The sequence below is a fragment of the Coturnix japonica genome, chromosome 2 (assembly GCF_054131305.1).
Source record: "Coturnix japonica strain WE chromosome 2, WE-NBRP24, whole genome shotgun sequence".
Classification (NCBI taxonomy): Eukaryota; Metazoa; Chordata; class Aves; order Galliformes; family Phasianidae; genus Coturnix; species Coturnix japonica.
In genome coordinates, this window is record NC_140664.1 from 116,766,364 (window position 1) to 116,785,444 (window position 19,081).

The 19,081-nt window shown below is 40.8% G+C and overlaps 1 protein-coding gene across 7 annotated transcripts in view; it reads right to left on the reverse strand.

Annotated features, from left to right (window-relative positions):
* Nucleotides 1-18,394, reverse strand: part of GLCCI1 (glucocorticoid induced 1) — a 50,409-nt gene extending 32,015 nt beyond the window's left edge. For 4 of the 7 annotated variants that reach the window (XM_085538574.1, XM_015853592.3, XM_085538573.1 and 1 more), the window contains exons 1-2: nucleotides 17,959-18,394; nucleotides 2,166-2,317 (exon numbers count right to left, since the gene is read on the reverse strand). In XM_085538574.1, the coding sequence (XP_085394700.1) occupies nucleotides 2,166-2,317; nucleotides 17,959-18,394 (588 nt within the window). Of the gene's footprint in view, nucleotides 1-2,165; nucleotides 2,318-4,748; nucleotides 4,807-16,037; nucleotides 16,132-17,958 lie in introns of those variants that run through there. The other 3 variants (XM_085538572.1, XM_085538571.1, XM_085538575.1) reach the window with 2 other exon arrangements.
* Between the last annotated feature and the right edge of the window lie 687 nt (nucleotides 18,395-19,081).

Genomic DNA, 19,081 nt, shown 5'->3' on the forward strand with positions numbered 1-19,081 from the left:
CTGTTTAAATAATAAATGTTACTGAGAACTTTTTAAAACACTGGTTTATTTTTAAAGGAGAGACGTTTTAGTCATTAGCACTACACAGGTTCAAAGAACTTATAAGACTCATTACAGGTTCATCTAACCAACAATGACCGGAATATCACCTTTTCATTATTACAGTTTTTATCTACAGGAACTCTAAGGAATAATCACCATCTTCACAGAACTGCACAAGATCTAGATCTAAAATTAATGCTTGATTAGGGAAAATAAGTACCCTTGAATAAGAAATCATTATTCCACCTACAACCTCAGTTGTACTGAAAGTATTCTTCCTGAGATTAGTAAAAGTAAAATGAGATAATTTATTTTCCAATGAAAAACACATACAAAAAATTGATTTTATTGATTTTCATTATCCTTTTATTGTTTGTCATCATCCTGCACTCTGATAAACTATCAAGTGTAATTATTTCCAGCTACTGAAAACTATATGGACTCCCTTGCTCTGAACTGTTTCTTAGCCAAGAAACACAATGTGGTAAAAGTACCTGTGCTGATACTCATGCAAAGAGCAAGGTATTAATTCGTCACGCATGCATTCTATCAAGAACTATGAACTCATCCTTGGTTCTTGAAACTAGATAGGCTTCAGACCACATAGGGTTCAATCAAAAACAAAACCAAAACATAACTCAGTAATCTCCTTTAAAAGCCTTCCCATTGAACACTTTACTTACAAAAGCTTGGAAACTGCTGTGCCAATCACTATGCTTATTCCATTTTGAGTGCCTGTGCAGTCCTCAGTAGTTATATACACATTTTCCCAACCCAGCTTAAAAACTGCTAATTATTTTGGTATTATATATGCATAATTTTAATAAGAAAGCTAACAGTTCCCTATTAGAAGACACCCATACAAATCCAAACCAAGTAAACTTTCCCATGTTAATTCCTTCAAAGTAATCTTTCACCTTGTAGAAACCATAGTACAGCCTTTCCTCTGTTTCATTGGATTATGCTGAAAAGGCAAAATATTTCTGTCTTTCGCTAAGCTTTGCTTCTCTGAAGAAAACCAAAGGTGGCACCCAGTAGGTCAATAACCTCAACACTTACTTTCAGCTTGCTAGGAAAGTAATTTTACTGCCAAATGCACAGAGCTCAAGTATTTTTAGAACAAGTGTATTTCTATTTTCTGTAACTAGCAAAAGGTTTGTTTGGAAATGCTTAAATATGCCAAATATTTCATTCATAAGAGTATTTGTAAAGTTTGATCTGGGTATACTAGTATGAAAGGAGACAAGAAACATAGCAGCTAGAAAGCATGATTTTTTTATATGTGTTGTTACAACATATACTTCCATGAAGAAAAGTCTTAGTGGTTTAATAGAGTTATATACTGAAGTTAAGATGATAGAAAAATATATTGATAGTTCTATGCAGGACACTGCTGGTAACAATGGACCGGAATCACAGCACAGACAACTGACATAATTGTCAGTACATGGCCCCTAAATTAGAAATACAATCAAAGACATAGCTCCTTCTATTTTTCAACAGTTTAACTTAGAATACTGAAATTGAGAAGACTTGCTTCATACCCCAGCAATGCTATGGGGAGAAAGAAAAAAAAAAAAAAAGCATGACTTCTTCATTAGGGATTTGAGTTTTAAGAATTATTTTTAATTTGCTTGATGGTGATGAATGTTGTGGACAACAGGCCCAATGTGACCAGAAGTTGGGCAAAGAAGAATATTTAACTTATAGCCAAAGAGTGATGGAACATTATAAATGACACAGCAGCCCAACTGCTAGCAGACCCTAGTAAGGACAGAGCCCTTAGAAGGATCCAAAAGTACAGGGATACACGTAGGCTCAGTTTTGCCTTCATAGTTTGTGTAAGGCTCATTCTGATGTCTGGCTTCAAGAGGTAACTCTTCCTAAGAGCACTGTCCACTAAATGCATAACAATATTAACTATCAGTTGCATTGCACATTGCTGAACTGACATTGATCAGGACAACACTACAACCCTATTTATAGGGCTTCATAATAAAATGAAGTGAATCCACACTCCTTCAGAATTAAGTTGTACTAAAATTACAGATTAAGTGAAAAAAGCATTACCAGAAAGATATCAATTACATGAAACATATTTTGCTGTGTTGCTTTGTTTTTACCTGAGTAGATTTATCTTTCATACATGAAGGGTAGTGTACATGCGGATCACGTGGCCACTGTCCTGTGAGGTAAGGTCCTGTAATTGTGTCCAAAGAAGAAGTTCGCCTTATGGTACCAGAAGTTCTGATTTGCTGGGATTTTGGCCTGTCCACTGTGGAAAACCAGAACAAAATTAACAAAAAAAGTCAAGCCACGTTTGACATGAAATGTTAAAAGCTAGCTATGACAGACAGTGGCAAGAACATATCAGAAGCATTTGTCTAAATGCTCAGCCAAGAAGAATGGCATTACATCAGTGCAGATAACATCAGACAAAGGAGGAAAAAAAAAATACAGAAGGTAAAATTTAGTCACAAAAACCACCAAGATGTGTTTGTATTAGGCTACCTGTGCGATAAATTTTCATCAAAGAAAATAAACATAAACATGGTGATAATGCAGTTCAGGAAAGCCAGATGTCTTGAATAAGAAGGTATAACATAGTATCAGTTCGGGCTTTTATTTATTCAAGTCCGCTCGCTTAGCTGTACTAACAATAAAATACAAATCCTGACAAGAAGGATGATTCTCAAGAAAACACACACCAGATTTCTTGTTTTCACATATTGCATCCCATATTGTTTACAATATCTCAAACAGGCCTAAGCAAGCTAGAAGCCTGTGGTTGTATTTTGCCCTAACATCGCCCAGGTTAAGGCAACTAGTACGTTTGCCTTCACTCATCTCAGTGCCTACAGTCTTGTATTCCTCTCCCTGTACACTTAGATCATGGAACACTTTTACATTTCGTTTGTAAAGCAGAAAGTACAGTGATTCATGAGATTGTTCCTTCCCACGTCAGAATTTTATGGCAAGCTCTCTGGATCATCTTGTTTTGTCCTTTAGGCAAAATTACTTCATATACTCTTTTTCTAGACTTTACATAAGCCAGCCTAAGCCATGCATTACAGCTACTGTCTACCTTGCTCACCCCTACTAAAAGAGGTTTGTAAGTGAAATTACTTTCAATGCAGTCACGTGCCATGCAATAATCTGACCCATCAAAATCCTGCTCAAAACTTGACAGCAACACATAGCACTTTTTTGAGGCCAAACAAGGTCAAGGATCTCCAAACGCATTTTCTCCTGTTATATCACCTAAGTGTCAAAAAGCAGACTCCATCACCAATGCTTTACATAGCATTAACACAATGATTAGGCTTGCACTAATACAGGAAAGTAAAAGCCCTAAAACACACACAAAACATAATCAAAGCATTAACTAAGGTCTGTGCCTTGTTCTACAGCCTGAAGAAAGGCAACAGCAGGCCTTGCACTGGGAGCTCACAGAATTCCATTACAAAAGGAACAGAAAGTAGCAGAGTCAAAAGCTACCTTATTTTTTCTCCATGGCAATCTTGGAAGTGAACTGCAAGACGCTTGGTAGAGCCCTAAAGCTAAGCAAATGAAAGACCAAGTCTTTTAAGTACCTACCACCCTTCAGTATTAACCAAATCACAGGAAATATAATTGTGAGGACAATTTCTCAGCAGCTACCACTAACGTAATGCCAACTCAACTACTGTCTGTCTGCTCCTTCCATCTACACCTTGAGATGGCACAAGCAGATGTATGAACCCATAAGACAGTGATAAACTGGGTTAAACACTAAGAAAATTAAAACCTATTCAAAAAAAAAAAGAAGTCAAAAATACATGGTTTTCACCATTAGAGGAAGAGTTGACAGAACATATGGGGCAGAAACAACCACAGGGGAGCCAGGAGGAACAAACAAGGCTGCAGCAGTGCTGTGTTCTATTAACTGGCTTGAGCACCGAGGAAAGCTTGAGCAATATTCACAAGTTTCAAAAATTACTCAAGTTTCAGACCATACCACATCTGACAGCACACAGCGTACAAACAGATTTCACTACAGTAGCAGGAAGTCAGAACAATTTTGTTTTCTTCTACAGTGATGTGAGATGCCTCATCTTACAATGAGCTCTGCACTACCTCCAGAACAAATAACCTTAGGAACACAGTACTTAAGTATACTATTACTTGAAAGAGTAAACTATAAATTACAAAAGCAAGACATACGCTTACAGGAAGGCAAAATACCTCATGCATTATGTAAAATACGCCACAAGTTTTAATGATATGTATTTAAGGGCTTTTGCTAGACCTTTCTTGCAATAAAAGATTTCACATAAAATGACACAAGGGCCCACTTGAATACTACAGCTGGTAAAATTCCGAGTGATCATACCTCCCAGCAGGGATCAGCTAACACAAGCTGTGTGAAATTATGGTTCTGCATACTGCATCGACAGCCAAAAGAATTCTAACTATATCACCTAGAATGACTGAAAAAAGGTTTCCACTTCTCTGCCAGCAAAACGTAATTCAGTACAAGTTATACATGACAGTTCTTTTGAAAAGGACATAGGGTTCAAATAAAACCATCTGCTACTGCTCTAAAATGAAGAGACTGCCTCCCTACCCGACAGAGGCAACTAACCTGCATATAATCTCAAGCCATGATCACAGCCTGTTTTGGCTTAAATAACATGCTCTGCCATGCATGCAATAAAGCAAATTACCTGCAGAAAAGAAGCAAGATTGAAAGCCATTATCGGTGCCCATCCTGAAAACTGCTTCAGCTAAATCCAGAACTCACTTATCAGCATCTTTTCTTCCCATGTCTCAGTATCTAGCAGACGCAGCTCAAATTTGGCCAAAGCTCTTCCACTCACATCTTGGCATGGATATATCCAGCTCCAAAATACTAAAATTATCTTCACCAACTTCTCAGATGACAGATTCCTCTCAAGTTGAATGAAAAACGTGAATTAAAAATAAAACTCATTCATCCCAAAAACCAGAAGTATTGTCATCTCATTACCAATGTCACCTGAAAGCAAAACTCTTCTACTACAGATTTCCAAAGTACAGGGATGAGAGTTTCATTATATGTTGCTTCTCTTCAGTTTAGTTACTGATGTTCTGCAGATCCTGCTGGTTCACCTTCAAGGCTACTAATGAAATAAGTTCCAAGCTTGAGTCTCATTGGCAAGATTTTACCTAGGAAATCAATACTAACTTCCACAGAATTTTGTCCAAATACACACAACACATGAGGCCTGCAAGACTCTTGACTCACTTAGAGTGATGTGATGCATTCCTTTCAAAAGCCCCAAATTCTATTAGTCTGGCTAGAAGGAGATGTTTACTCCGGAAACCATAACATGAGTTATGAGAATGAGCCACATCTGGGACATTCCTACTGGAGACAAGTTTACAGCAATTTGCAATACCAGTAATTCAGAAGTGCCTGTGTAAATCCTTTTTAAATAATGAAGTATGCAGGAACACAGCTTGGGAACAGAAACTGTAACCTAGAAACAGAAATAGGAATGGTGACCCACACTGACTACATAGAGTGGCAGCCCAACACTCAGGTCATGGTGATGATAGTAGCTGCTATTACTCATGACTACCCAAAACATTTCCACTCAAAATCCCCCTCTTCTGCTACACCTTTTCCAGGCACAACGCATTTCCACACATTTGTTCTTTCTTCATTTCAAACTGATCTACTTGGTACTACAGAATTAGACTTTCAGATAGAAGAGGAGCAATGGCCTTTGAAGATGCTGGTTAGATTCTTTTCAGCTTGTTTGGTTGTTTAAGTGAGTATATACTGATACTGTACTGACTCCTAACTCGCATTCAATGGCATTTTCCATTGTGATTATGCAGGTAATGAGCAAACCAATGGGTATTTATTTTCAGAATTGGTGTACCTATGGCATTGTGAGGGGAAAAGACTGTATAACAGATTTAGAAGCTGCTAAAAATAAAAAAATACAGAATGGTGGTGTTTTTTTGTTGCTGTCTTCTTCCTCAGGAAGGCTTTTCTTTTATAACTAGAGCCAAAAATCTCTTAAGAAGAGGATTAGTGGGAGATTTGGGGTACCCAGAAATTTTACTCCACAGGATAGATCTGTAAGCTCAAAAGACATTTCCTCGTTGCCAGTGACTGACAAGACTCATTCCTGAACAAATCTGCAGACTCGCTGACCTACTGTATTAGCAGCTCAGAGAGGTACAGCACGACAATGAGCACTGTTTGCCGCACATGGTTCATTCAAAATAAAAAATAAGATTTCACATAGCAACTCAAAAAGCACCTTAGTATGCAGCTGAACACAGAAAATATGATTTTCACATTATTGTAGTATTCCTCCCATAATTTAAAATTAAACAGCTTGGTCACTTAAAACAAAGCAAAATAGTTTTTTTCAAACATTCAAGATGCAGTATAGTGTTTTGCTTCTAAGGGAATACGACAAGAGTCATTTCAAGTTATTCTGATCCATTAGAAACAATACCATAATTTCAGCTCCCTATCTGTATTACAGATACATTGTTTTTTTGATTTGACTGTTCTGAAGTTTCCATTTTTAGAAACTGAGCCTAGATGACTAAAAACGAGTGGAGATGACATTATGAAATAACTGCTCTAAATAGATACCATTAACTCCAATTTCTTCTCATCACTCATAACACTATATTGATGGGGAAAAAAAAGCAGGTACAGAACAGCATCATGACCTACCCCAGTCTCCAACAACCAAGCTGAATGCAGTCAATGGGTCTCCAACCCCGTACCTGTTACTTAAAGTAATCCAGCAGCTCAAGGGCCAAGCCAACAAAGGAAGCTGCGCACATACAGAGTACAAGTAAGTATGGCCATGTCAGGCAGGAAGGTTGCAGAGATCCAGGTCCATGAGCAATGTGCTTTCTACATCATGGATTTTTCAGGAAATGTAGAAATTATAGAGCCCTTCTTCCACATATAGCACTTCACAGCTTAGTAGTTAAGTCATTGTCTTTTATGTATCATGAGGCTCAGGAGAATTCAAACTGAACTGCATGAAACAGCAAAGTATATCAATAGAAGAGTTAGCTTATAATGAAGAAGCAAGCAAGCACGGCTTGCCCTTCCAAAGGAAGACTGTAGACAAACACCCACAGCAAGGATATTTGGAATCAACAATTTGAGTTATCGTCTACAACCATGACTAAGGAGCCGAGAAAGGCAATACATATTCTGATCAGTCACTGAATCCAACAAGTAGGTCAAAGCACCTTCCCATCACAAAGGCTCTATACATGACTCCTCAAGGCCATACAACTTCTCCTATATGTTTGCACAGGAAGGCACAGTGCCCACATGTAACCTCTACCTCATGTCCCTATTGCACCCAACTACAGGTCAAACAAAATGTGACTTACGTGTGTTTTTCCTAAGTCAGATTCTGTTCAGAGCTAAACTCCTATTTTAAAAAAATCAACATTATCCCTAGAGATCAAACACAGAAAGAAAGCTCTAATCTGAGTAAGAGTAAGCAAACTATAAGGAAGGAAGTTTTAGCCCTCTAAAGCCAAGTTATTCTTCTCACAAAGATTAAAGCTGGCATGTATAGGACCTGTATAAAATGACTAAGCATTTAAGATCACAAAAGCCTGCTTTGTTCAACAGATGTAACCTACGCATTTACATTCTAATAGGACACTGAAAGGTAAATTAAACCCCTCATTTTTATACGGACCAGATTTTTTAGAATGTATTTTTAAGGTTATAATTTCAGATGTAAATACTATGCAAAGACCTTAACTTACCTGATTTTATTAAATGACGCTATTTCAAACATATTCCTACTTTTAGAAGTGAAATTAAAATTGAGTGGAGCTCAGCAGCTAAACACCAAGGAAGCACAAAACCATTAGTCACTGGTCACTTCCACAGGTAAAGGGAGAATATTTTCTTCATTTTAGTATATTTTAGTACTAAAAATTAAAATATTGAATGAAATTATGAACGGCATTAATTTAGAAACTAAAAACAATACTACGTTTTTTTGGATAAACCAGATTATTGAGGGATTTTATATATATATATAAAATATATATAATATATATTTTATATATATATAACATATAAAAATATATTTTATTTATATATATAATATAATTTATATATTATATCCCTCAATAATCTGGTTTATCCTATATATGTGTGTGTGTGTGTGTGTGTGTGTGTATTTATTTAATGAAAAGTTTCAGAAAGGTGAGGGTTCTGTACATGTTTAATTCCACTTTCTTTGAAAATGCAGCCAGACAATATCCTGAGTTAGAAAAAAACAAGCACTTTAAAAAGTCATAAGGCATGATTCACCACTGTCACAATGAAAACACACAGAACTTATCACTGTTATCATTCTCACCACCACTGACCACAGGCAGAAAGCGCTTTTCCTAGCTACAGCTATTTATATTAAGCAAGAATAGTACTTTCTTCTGAAAAAAATACTGAAAAGCAAAAAAGTAAAACCAGATTAATGCACGGAGCTCCAAAACAAGTGCAGTGTCTCAGCAGGTTGCTCACTCCACAAGACTCGACCTGCGCCCAAGTACTTCTTCAGTTGCTTCATGCTGGCAGCCCGAGATCCCACCATCATCCAACTCCACCCTCCAGCATTTTCAACCACCACACAGGGGAATCAAATGCTACCTCACATACATAAACACATGTTTTAGACTTTCAAATATATTGTTTCTGTTATTTTGATTCCCAAGGTTCTTCAACTTCTGCTGCATAACCTGTGTGCTAATTAAATCTCTCAAAATTCATCTATGGTTTCATCACCCTAGCTCTGAAATTTGCCTAAACAGATTAAGATCTACTTCCTGCGCAGAAAATAATTTCTCCTACAAAAACTACAGGGTGAGCACAACAGAGTTTAGAAAGCTCATTTTGTGCTTCCATGTTTCTCACTGCTTTCCACTATCCCTTAGATTTTGGTCTGATGTTGGACATAAAGCAGAAGTTCAACCAGCGTATCTCAATAATGTAGAGCTGGACATATATATAATATATATATATATTTCCCACATTTTAAAAACTCAACTATCGTATCTGCTCTTCTTGCGCCTATACAAACAATATCACCTTCTATTCAAATAAACTGCTTTAGGAAGTCACAGGTAAATGCAAAAGCCTAAGCAGACTTTTCTAGATTATTCCAAAAGAAATCACTTGATTATAGATTTTAATCAAGTCAACCTGCATCAAAACTGAGGTAATTTCTAATTCCAAATAACCCTTCCCTCTTAGTTCCAATAAGCCAACCGTGGATCACCATTCCTCTTTTTTTCTTGCTACAGAATAGTTTCAACTGGTTTCCAGTTTTGGTCCTTAAGTCTGCATAGTCTAACTCTGTTTGGGTTTTAACTATCAGTTAAGATTTTGGTCAGCAATGTGATGCGCTATCTTGAGTTCCTTGCGCTGTTTCTTTCAGGTTCTCCACAAACTCCTATCAGCATTTTTGAGGTGAATGTCCATGCAATCAGATCTCAAGTCTTACTGATGTTTTAAAGATTCCAATATGCTTAATATTTTTTATTAAATCATACTCTGTCCGCATTCAGAGCAACCACGCTCAGTGAAATTTATCAAACTATTTCCTTTGGAAGCCTGAAACTTTATTCCAGCCTTACACTTCATTTACCTTTTTGCAGGATTTTGTTTTGCTGTACATGCATGTAAATTTGAACAACCAAAGAAGGTCTAGCTGCAAAAAACATCTAACATCTACATTACATACCATACCAGTGTATCTATTGCTTCTGTTCACCCATGTTCTGAGTTGTCAGACTCCATAATTACTATCTTAGAGGCTTCTGTTCTAATCATTTTTGCTAGAGATCTCTCCTCTTCCTCCAACTCTACATAGAACATAACATGCACCACTAAAAAAAAAAAAAAACACAAGACCCCAATAATTGTAATAGGCTAATTCCCTCCCTAGAAGTAATTAAAGTAGATGTGTACAACTATGTTAAAACCAGTATTACAAACAATGCAAGGACTGCATACTTCAACACACAACTTCATTTGAAAACACAAATTTTTCTGTTTCTATAGTAATGTCCAAATCCACTTCTTCCATAATCTGGCAGCTTCCCAAATTCTGTGTAAACCAACGTTTAATTCTGCATTCTTAAGCAGTTAGCTGATATTTTTAGTCTCTGTTCAAAGTCTGCAACAGGACACTTAGCTTAAGACTAGATTTCATTTGTCATGAACAAGCCAAGCTCTCCACTGCTTGAAAAACAAAGTTATGATATCCTACATAACAGAAAGACTTTAGATGATATACGACATGCTGCATATAAAGATACATAACATACTTCTCAGCTACGTAGCTCAGGCTACGTAACATACTTCTCAGCACTTCAGTCTTCAAAAACAGGCCATCAGCTGAGCTCTACCATGATGCCTGGAAGCAGTGAGGCTGAAACTACAGCACATGCCCACAGGTCTTGCAGAGCCACTCATGGCACCTCTTGTCTTGGTGTCTGAGTTCTAGCAACAAAGTACAAAATGTTAAAGCAATATCCAGCAACATTTCTGATCCAGTATGGGTTATAAAATGGAAAGCAATTGTACCACTGCCCCTGGAACCTGTATGTTCACAGACTCAGGCATTTTTATCTGCACTTACGCTACTCACAAACAGCCAATGGTTGACATGGCATATTTGGAAGAAGTGAGGTTTGCAATTATGGGCAAGTTTCTGCAGATCAGCACTGAATTAACTGAGTTGACTAGCGACCACCTGCTGAGCCAAAACCACCAAGCAAGAGCACGGTGTACTCCTGGTATCCCAAGCCTCACAGGAGGAATAAAGTTCAAACTGTACTTTCTCATACCAAGTGCCATTATCATATTACCAGGAAGACTCTGTTTATCTGCACAAGAGCTACGCAACCACACACAACCTGATATATTCAAAATACCCTGTTGGCATTACCCTGAAAATGACTTTTCAAGTTCACAGTACGAATGCCAGCAACTTTACAGTGATCAGTCAAGCAAAGAGTGAATCCATTTAGCAACATGCCTACAACTAACCTCCTTGCTGAACACCTGGTGTGAGAATGTGGGAAAGAAGGATGGATGAAGCTACCCTTGTTTAAACAGGTGACTTACACAGTTCAAGGAACGGGACGCCTGAAGTACAGTCTAAACTGGAACCATAGCGGAAGACAGGAAGACAGTGAGAAGAGGATAATCCTATGGTAGGCTTTAGATAAGTAGAAAACCATGACAGAACTGCTAGCGTAATGTTCTTAGTCACCACTTTACTGAGCAAAACATAAAACATTCTTCCTAAAGGAGAAATAAGAGGTGTAGTTTGGGTAAAACTAGTTTCAGGCTGTACAAAACAAACTGCACATAAAAAGCAGCACTGCAATTTATCTATATTTGATTCAGAGAATAAAATCCACTTCAAATAGTTAGTCCTCAATTTAACAATAACAGTAATGAAAGCTAAACCCATTTAAACAATTCTGTCACTGTTTATTTTTAGGGCACACGCAACACTAAATAAGATCTAACCAATATAATATTTAGATAAAATCTGCCCTTAAAGTTTCAAAACTCAAACTTGTAACGTTTTATGACCTACTAGGAAGCATCTATTGCCTCCAAAGCAACAATATCTAATATAAAAGCCACTTAAGAGATCTACTATGTCATTACTAGATGTGAACAACTACTTTCAAACAACTACTTTCAAGTATGAAGCACAGGCAGAGTACTGTTAGGTCAAGAATCCCAGGTAAGCACCTTGAGAACTCACTAAGAAACACAACCACTTCCACCAAACCAGACTGCTGCACAGGCTTCACAAAAATATCAAATATCCCACTGGTTCTATGGGTCTCTTATCTTTTTATTTAATGTCTTAAGAAAAGATATTTTAAAAAGTATTCTTACTTATATACATTAACTATGTATTTTATATACAGACTAGGACAACAACTCCTCACCCAATCCAGCCAAAAGATTGGACTCCCATGGCATAAGAGTTCTGATCTCAAGATCATACTTGCATAGCTGGGAGATAAGGAACAGACTTCCAAGAGAGCATGTATTTCAGTTTCAACCATGAGTGAGTAATTCATGGATGGGATCCCAGCTTCAGAGAAGAACTGGAGACTGACTTGCTATTCAGAAGGATTAACATTACATACTATCATGATACTTCATGCGATACCTTCCAGTACCTGTCAGCCATTTTCAAGCTTCAAAAGTTAATTCCTGATTCAAAAATAACACAATCGGTAAAACAAACCAAGCCAATGGAGAACTTCACATCAGTACACATCAGTAAGGAAAAAATAAAGCACAATTGAAGAACAAACTAGTTTTAAGGGAGAAGCATATGCATATAAATTATTAAGTACATTCATGTTCCTTCACTGTAATCCCTTGTGAAAATGCTGAGAAAAAGAAGCAAAGAATAATCTTTGGTTCAGGAGTTGCTGTGGATGTAACCCTTCTAATGATGAGATACAAATATCATTTTACTTGCCTAAAATTGCCTTGGGTCACTGTTAGGGCACTACAGGATTACGTCAGAGACTGTGTTGAAAGAAAGTAAATTTGAAGCATTTAAATATGAACATTAAAACAAAAACTATCATCATTAACACAATTAACTACCTCAAGCCTAGAGGCCAATTTTCCAGTTACATATCTTCACAACAGGGCCTGTTTTTCACCAATGAAAGATACTTTAAACAAATGCTACTCAAAACATTAAACTCCAGTATATTAACTTTTGTTGAACGTATGCTAAGTCCAGGGAAAACCAGCTACGGTGTCAAGAGTTGGCAATGCTTTTCTCCACATAGGATGTGGACAATTGGCTTAAACAGGATCTTTTATTTTTCACATGAAGAAAAACTGTAACCTTCTTCAGACGAAAATAATTACTCAATTGATAAAGTACCACAAAAAAAGTAATATTAACTGACTGAAGCATCCAGAAGCATATATTTAATTTCCAGTAAGTTTCACGTTGTTACCGCTATTTCTTTCAAGATCTAGATGAACAAAGATTTCAATTACTGCATCAGTTACTTTTCTCTCCCATGATTATACCTAGAGTAGCTGTGTAAACTACACTTCAGAGTAACTACCTCTCTATTATCAATTTCAGCAGTATAGCAAAGCTCAACAACTCATTTGCAAGCCCACACTTGGCAAACACCAGTGACATTTTCATGGTTCTACCATAGATTCTTCTGATCCAAACTTTAAGATAATCTCAATTTACCCCACTACCTTGCTGAGAAAGAAAAGGACAAAGAAAACGGGAACAGTGATTTGCAGAAACCAAATTATCCTATTAGCCACAGGTTTACTATGCAATGGTAATTTCAGTTATGGGCACTGATATTTGCTTAATCCCAAAGAATAAGAATTAAGAGTCGTATATACATATGTATATATATATATATATATATACATATATATGTGTGCATGTGTCTCTTCAGTGTTCATTTGTGTAGAGGGAGAGAAGCTTTCTTAATAACTAATGCCTTGCCTACAGTAGCATGGAAGTTCAATAAAGAAAAAGCTGCTCCATTGTCTCTTTCCTATAGTTATCTTAACCTGAAACACAAATTGCTATTCTGTCTTGCGCTTAAGGACATCTAATAACTGTACTTATTTGAAGTGGTGATATTAGAACATTACAAATAAAAAAAGCCTTCAACTTCAAAACAACTGGTTTGAATTTAACTGGTGTCTTCTGTATCACCATCTAATATTCCAGTAAAAGCTATTCTGGGGAGAGAGAGGGCCAAATCTGGATCAAAACTGCTTTGGCCATTCCATTATAGGAACAATGCTATTATTCAGGCATCAGGAAATAGGAAGCGTCACAAAAATTACTTCCTTACCTACATTTGTTAGAAATAAAGGAAAGATCATCTTGATCTCTGGTATAAATGCTTATGATGCCAAAATATTGGATGGCTTTAATCCAGGATATCAAAATAGTTCTGCCTTTTGAAGTCTGAATTCTTGTTATTTTTAAACACTGATATCCCCCACAAGTCTGCAGATCAGCAATATTGCTGCCCTTCTCCTCACTCCAACAGTCCTACCTACAAGCATAACAACAGATCCACGTATTTATTACTCAAACCTGGGTTATGCAGTTGCTCTGCGTGTATTTTAGTTTCCTGACTAATGTTGGCAACTGTTCAGGAGCTATTTTTGACAAGTAAGAGATATTAGGAACCCATGACAGCCAAACTAATTAAAGTATTTTTCTCACATCCTTAAAGCTGACCTCTGCTTTAAGAATCTTCTAGGGAAAAAGAGTTAGATATAAGCTGAGTATCTTACTCCGTGTCACTATTTTTCTCATGTATCACCATAGTTACCACTAAATAAAACAAAGCATTTGAAGAAAACAATATTGAGATCAAACCATACAGAAATCACTTATACATTCCTTGTGCGCAAAACATCACATGCCATGTAAAACTACACAGGAAATGCATCCCCTTAGATTAACACAGACTGTTTTACATAACATCAGAACCTACAGATTTTATCCAGGTAACACAAGCAGGAATACAACTTGCAACTAGGAATATGTGTTTACAAGTCCTACATTTTGTTTGATCATCTCAAAAAGGGTGGGTTGTTTGTTTTTTGCCTTGCTATTATTGAATTATCCTTTGTCATAAAACACTGCTTCACATTCTGTTGCTGTTACATTTATGCCATCAGATAGCACATAGATTCCTTCTAAGAAAAACATATGCTGTCACATTCAACCACTTCTTAAGTTGCCAGCTCTAAAATACAAATGTAGGCTATAAATGTCTATGAATAAGGAATAACAAGGTGTTTGTTTTCTTTAAAGGGAAGGAATAGACTCACACATTGCAGGTTTATCCTACGGTATTTTAAGTTTTTTTACCCCCTTTTTCCTGCTTCTTTAGCATCTTGAAATTAGCACACAGCATTCATAATTTCTCATCCATTCATGAACAACATTAACCAAATAATGGCAGCAACAGCTCCCTAAGAACTACAGAATCCTGAAATTTGCTTAAAACACCAAATAAACGCAGTATTTTGCTACAGAACAAATCCATCTGCGGCATCTTAAGAAGGAAGAAAAGGGAGCACGACGATAGGAGCAGAGTCAGTGTGCTGCTTTCATTCATGTAGTAGTAGTGATGTCAGTGTCTGCAATGCAAGTTGCACTGACCTGTAGAGGCTCAGAGCTGGAGTGTTTTCATAGATCATTTGCAAAAAGAAAAAAAGAACCTCTGACAAATTACCAAAATATTTACAACAAAATAGGACATAACCAGTTCAAGGAAGGCTGGAATGAGATAGGGAAGGAGCAGGTGTCTTAAGAACAGAAAAACATCTATCCATCAGAACCACACGCAGCTTCCACAACAAGCACATTTGTGGAACAGTCTAAATCAGGCTGCAGAGCCAAAGACAAACAGATCTCTCACAGTGATGAGAAAAACAACAGGATTATACCTACAGCCTCAGCTCACACTGTACAGCAGTGGGAAACGTTCTTCAAAACTAACAAAAGAACCTTAATCAAGTCGCTTCTCCAAGACTTGAACACTGCTAAGAACTATAAAATTGCTGGAATAGCACATTGTTTAATAAGCTGCAGCAAGATGGCCTGTGTTTGAAAACAGGCATTTTTTCCAAGCCCTCCATTATTACTGCAGCAGTCCTTCAGTTCACCAATCAATTTTCTATATAGCACTACCACTGTACACATTACAAACATCATTTTCAGAATCTGGACATCATGCATTAGAATGATGAAAATAAGCAGGGGAACAAAGACAAAAATCCTGGCCCACAGGACACAATAATATTCCAAATTGTGTAAAACAGCTTTAGATCTGGGGGGGGTGAGGTGGGGGAAAGGGAGCATTCTTCTTTAATTTGCAAGAGCAAAGAAATATTGTACCTCGCTGCTCTAAGCCACTAGAAAATGGTGCTTGTATTTCTGTAAAAATCAAGCTGATGACGTGTGCGACTGCGGTCATTATTAGGGCGATCACGTTGTTTTCATTCATTCATTCAGGATTTGCTGGAGGATGTCAGCTTCTGCAGCAGCAGCTGGCTAGACCTGGAGGGGGGGGGCAAATTCCTCACAGCGCATACAGAACACAGGGTGGATTTCTTGATGGGCCAGCTATGATTTCCTACCCTGCACTCTCACTGCATCAGGTTGTGTGTGCTGTTAGTGTGGCTCAGGCAAGCTCCAACAAGTTTAACGACGGAAAAGTCATTCAGCAGTAATTTATAGCCCAATTTATTAAGGGCAAGAGAGCTCACTAAGGTTAAAATCACTTTCTAAAATTAAAATTCCCCCTCAAACAACAACAACAACAATCCATGTGTAATAATGAAATACTTCACAGCTTTGCAGCATTTTTCCTTCCTTGCAGGTAACCATCCACATCCCTCTCTCTTCAACACAGTGAATGTACACCTTCACACACTGCGCCACTACAATGTTTTGCACCAGGCTCTGGTAATTATTTACAGCGTGCATCATCAGCTTCAGTGTTAGCAGTATCCATGTGCACTGCATTTTTTGTTTCCTGTTAGCATTTTCTAAGCATCAAAGAGGGGGGGGGGGGTGGAAAAGGAAATCTACGTTTAGAGCTCAAAGCAGTAGGGAAAATAGGATCTTGAAATTCTTCATTAGAGCTTGAATGAAGCGAAAGCACTGAAGAGCAGCTCGGTATTGAAGCGTGCAAAAACTCCTCGGGAAGATCAGACATTCGTGAAGTTACAAAGTATTTCTATTCCAATGTTAACACTGGAAATTCTGGCCACCTGCCTAAACACAGACACTACATTGCAGATTAACTCCGCACATAGGTGGCAGTGACATCTTGCTCCTCTGCAAAACGCTGCCCATGCTTTAGGACCATCCCCGGTCACGTTGATCAGCCTCAGTTACAACTACTACGGACTGTAGGGATTTACTACACATTTAAGGCTGAAAGGGGGGGAGGGTTGGCAAGAAGATAACAGATCCCACCGCTACAAAACACGTCGGCAACCACTACAGACCGCAGTTTGGCACAGGAACTGCACGCAGCGAGGATGGAGAAAGGGGGAGCAGAAGCGGGGGGTGCTGAGCCACACGGAGCGCACCCAGGAAGAGGCGATGGGTGATACCCGATAACACAGCGGGGCTGCTCCACTGCAGCCTCATTCAGCTGCCGGGGGAGAGAGGTAAGATGGCCACGGCCACTTGAATGCTCTCAGCACATCAGCAGACAACCTGACCCAGGTTAAGTCGCACTTAATAGCGGCCAATTCAACATTTTGAACTTTTACAGGCCCACTCCGGCTACAGGGCCGGGGCTCCCACAGCCTCCAAGATACGGTATTAAGTATCACGAGGAGACAGACAGGCGGTACTATTTGCTTTTAAGCGCTTCAATATGGGAATTTCCTTTTTAGCGTGGAGTAAACATTACATAATTTTAACCCTTCGAGCGCTAAATAAAATTAAATACTTGAGAAACAGAGCCGTGCAGAATGGCAGAGCGCTCCAGGTTCGGTTCCAACACACAAACTCGGCTGGGACAGCTCGGACCCAGCAGCAGCAGCACATAACGCTACACCTGCAGCAGGCGTTAGCTCCGGCAGCCCCCAGCCAACCCCCATCCCCGCTCTAGGGGGCGGCTCCGAGGGGACAGGGAGCGCCTCCCGCCCCCTCCCAGCGGGATGAGGCGCGTTCTCGCCCTCCAGCCCGGTCACGGCACCTGCCCTCTCTGCGGGGTGCGGACATTAAGGACCGTGAGGGTGAACCCCCCCCACCCCCACCCCAAGGCAAGAAGCGGGCTTTGTCCTTCTCGGTGCGTTACCTCTGTACACCGGGGAGCTGGGGCTGCGTCTCTCAGGTGAGCTGCTCCTCCTGCTGCCGCCGCTGTCCGGCGAGCGCCGCTGCCGACCCTTCACCCTGCCCGCCTCGGCCGCGCCGCCTCCCGCCGACAACGGCGGCGTGGCGCTGGGGGGCGGAGGGCTGCCGCCTCGCCCCCCTCCCGGCCCGGTGTTGCTGCCCACCGAGGCGGAGGGGGAGCGGGTCGGGCTGTGCTGGTTGCCCCGTAGGAGCTGGTAGGGGACGGTGGCTCGGATGGGCTGCAGGAGGCGGCTGCTCCCCGCCGCGCCGCCCCCGTTGCCGGGGCCCCCGGCCGTGCCGCCACCGGCGGTGGGGGACCCGGCGGCGCCGCGCCTCATCCTCTGCGGCGGGGGCTGGTGGTGGGACGGGGGGGTCTGCGAGGAACTGGACGACGAGGACATGGCGGGGGGCGCGGCCCCGAGCGGCTCACGCTGTCCGGCGGGGGAAGGAGCCGAGCGCTGCCCCCGGCGCCCCGCATGCACCGGCCGCGGGGGAGGAAGGGAGGGAGGGAGGAGGGCGGGACGGGAGCGGCGCTTCCCGGCCCGGGGGAGTCTCCGCGCCGCCGCCCGGCTGCCCCCGGAGCTTCTTATCGGCGGCCGCTCCCACGCCACGCTCCGGCCATCGCTGCCCGCCCCAGCGTCGTGGGCACCGGGGGCGCTGCCGAGTCCCGCGGCCGCTCACATCGTACGGCGCTGCCGGCTCACAGCGGAGGGCGGCGGGGCGCGACGAGACGCGGCGGGACGGGACGAGAGAGGGAGGCGTTCGCAGCCAGCTCCGGCTCCGGCTTCCGTCCCCCACCAGCGACCGAGAGCCACCCCGGCACCATCCGCCGCCCGCGCCGCCCCACCGCCGAATGGCAGCGCGCAGCCCCGGCGCCCGGCCGCGACGGGTAGGGGCGGGGGGCACGCACGCCCCCTGGGCAGCGCCGCCGCGCCAGAGCTGCCTCTATTGCTCAGAGCTGCCGTCACTCTGCGCTCTCAGCCAATCGAAGGGCGGCGATGCGCAGCGGGGGGCGGGGCGTCACCGAGCTGGGGGCGGGATGAGGGAAATGGGATGTGGCAGCGCTGAGGGAGGCGGGTCCCGTGAGG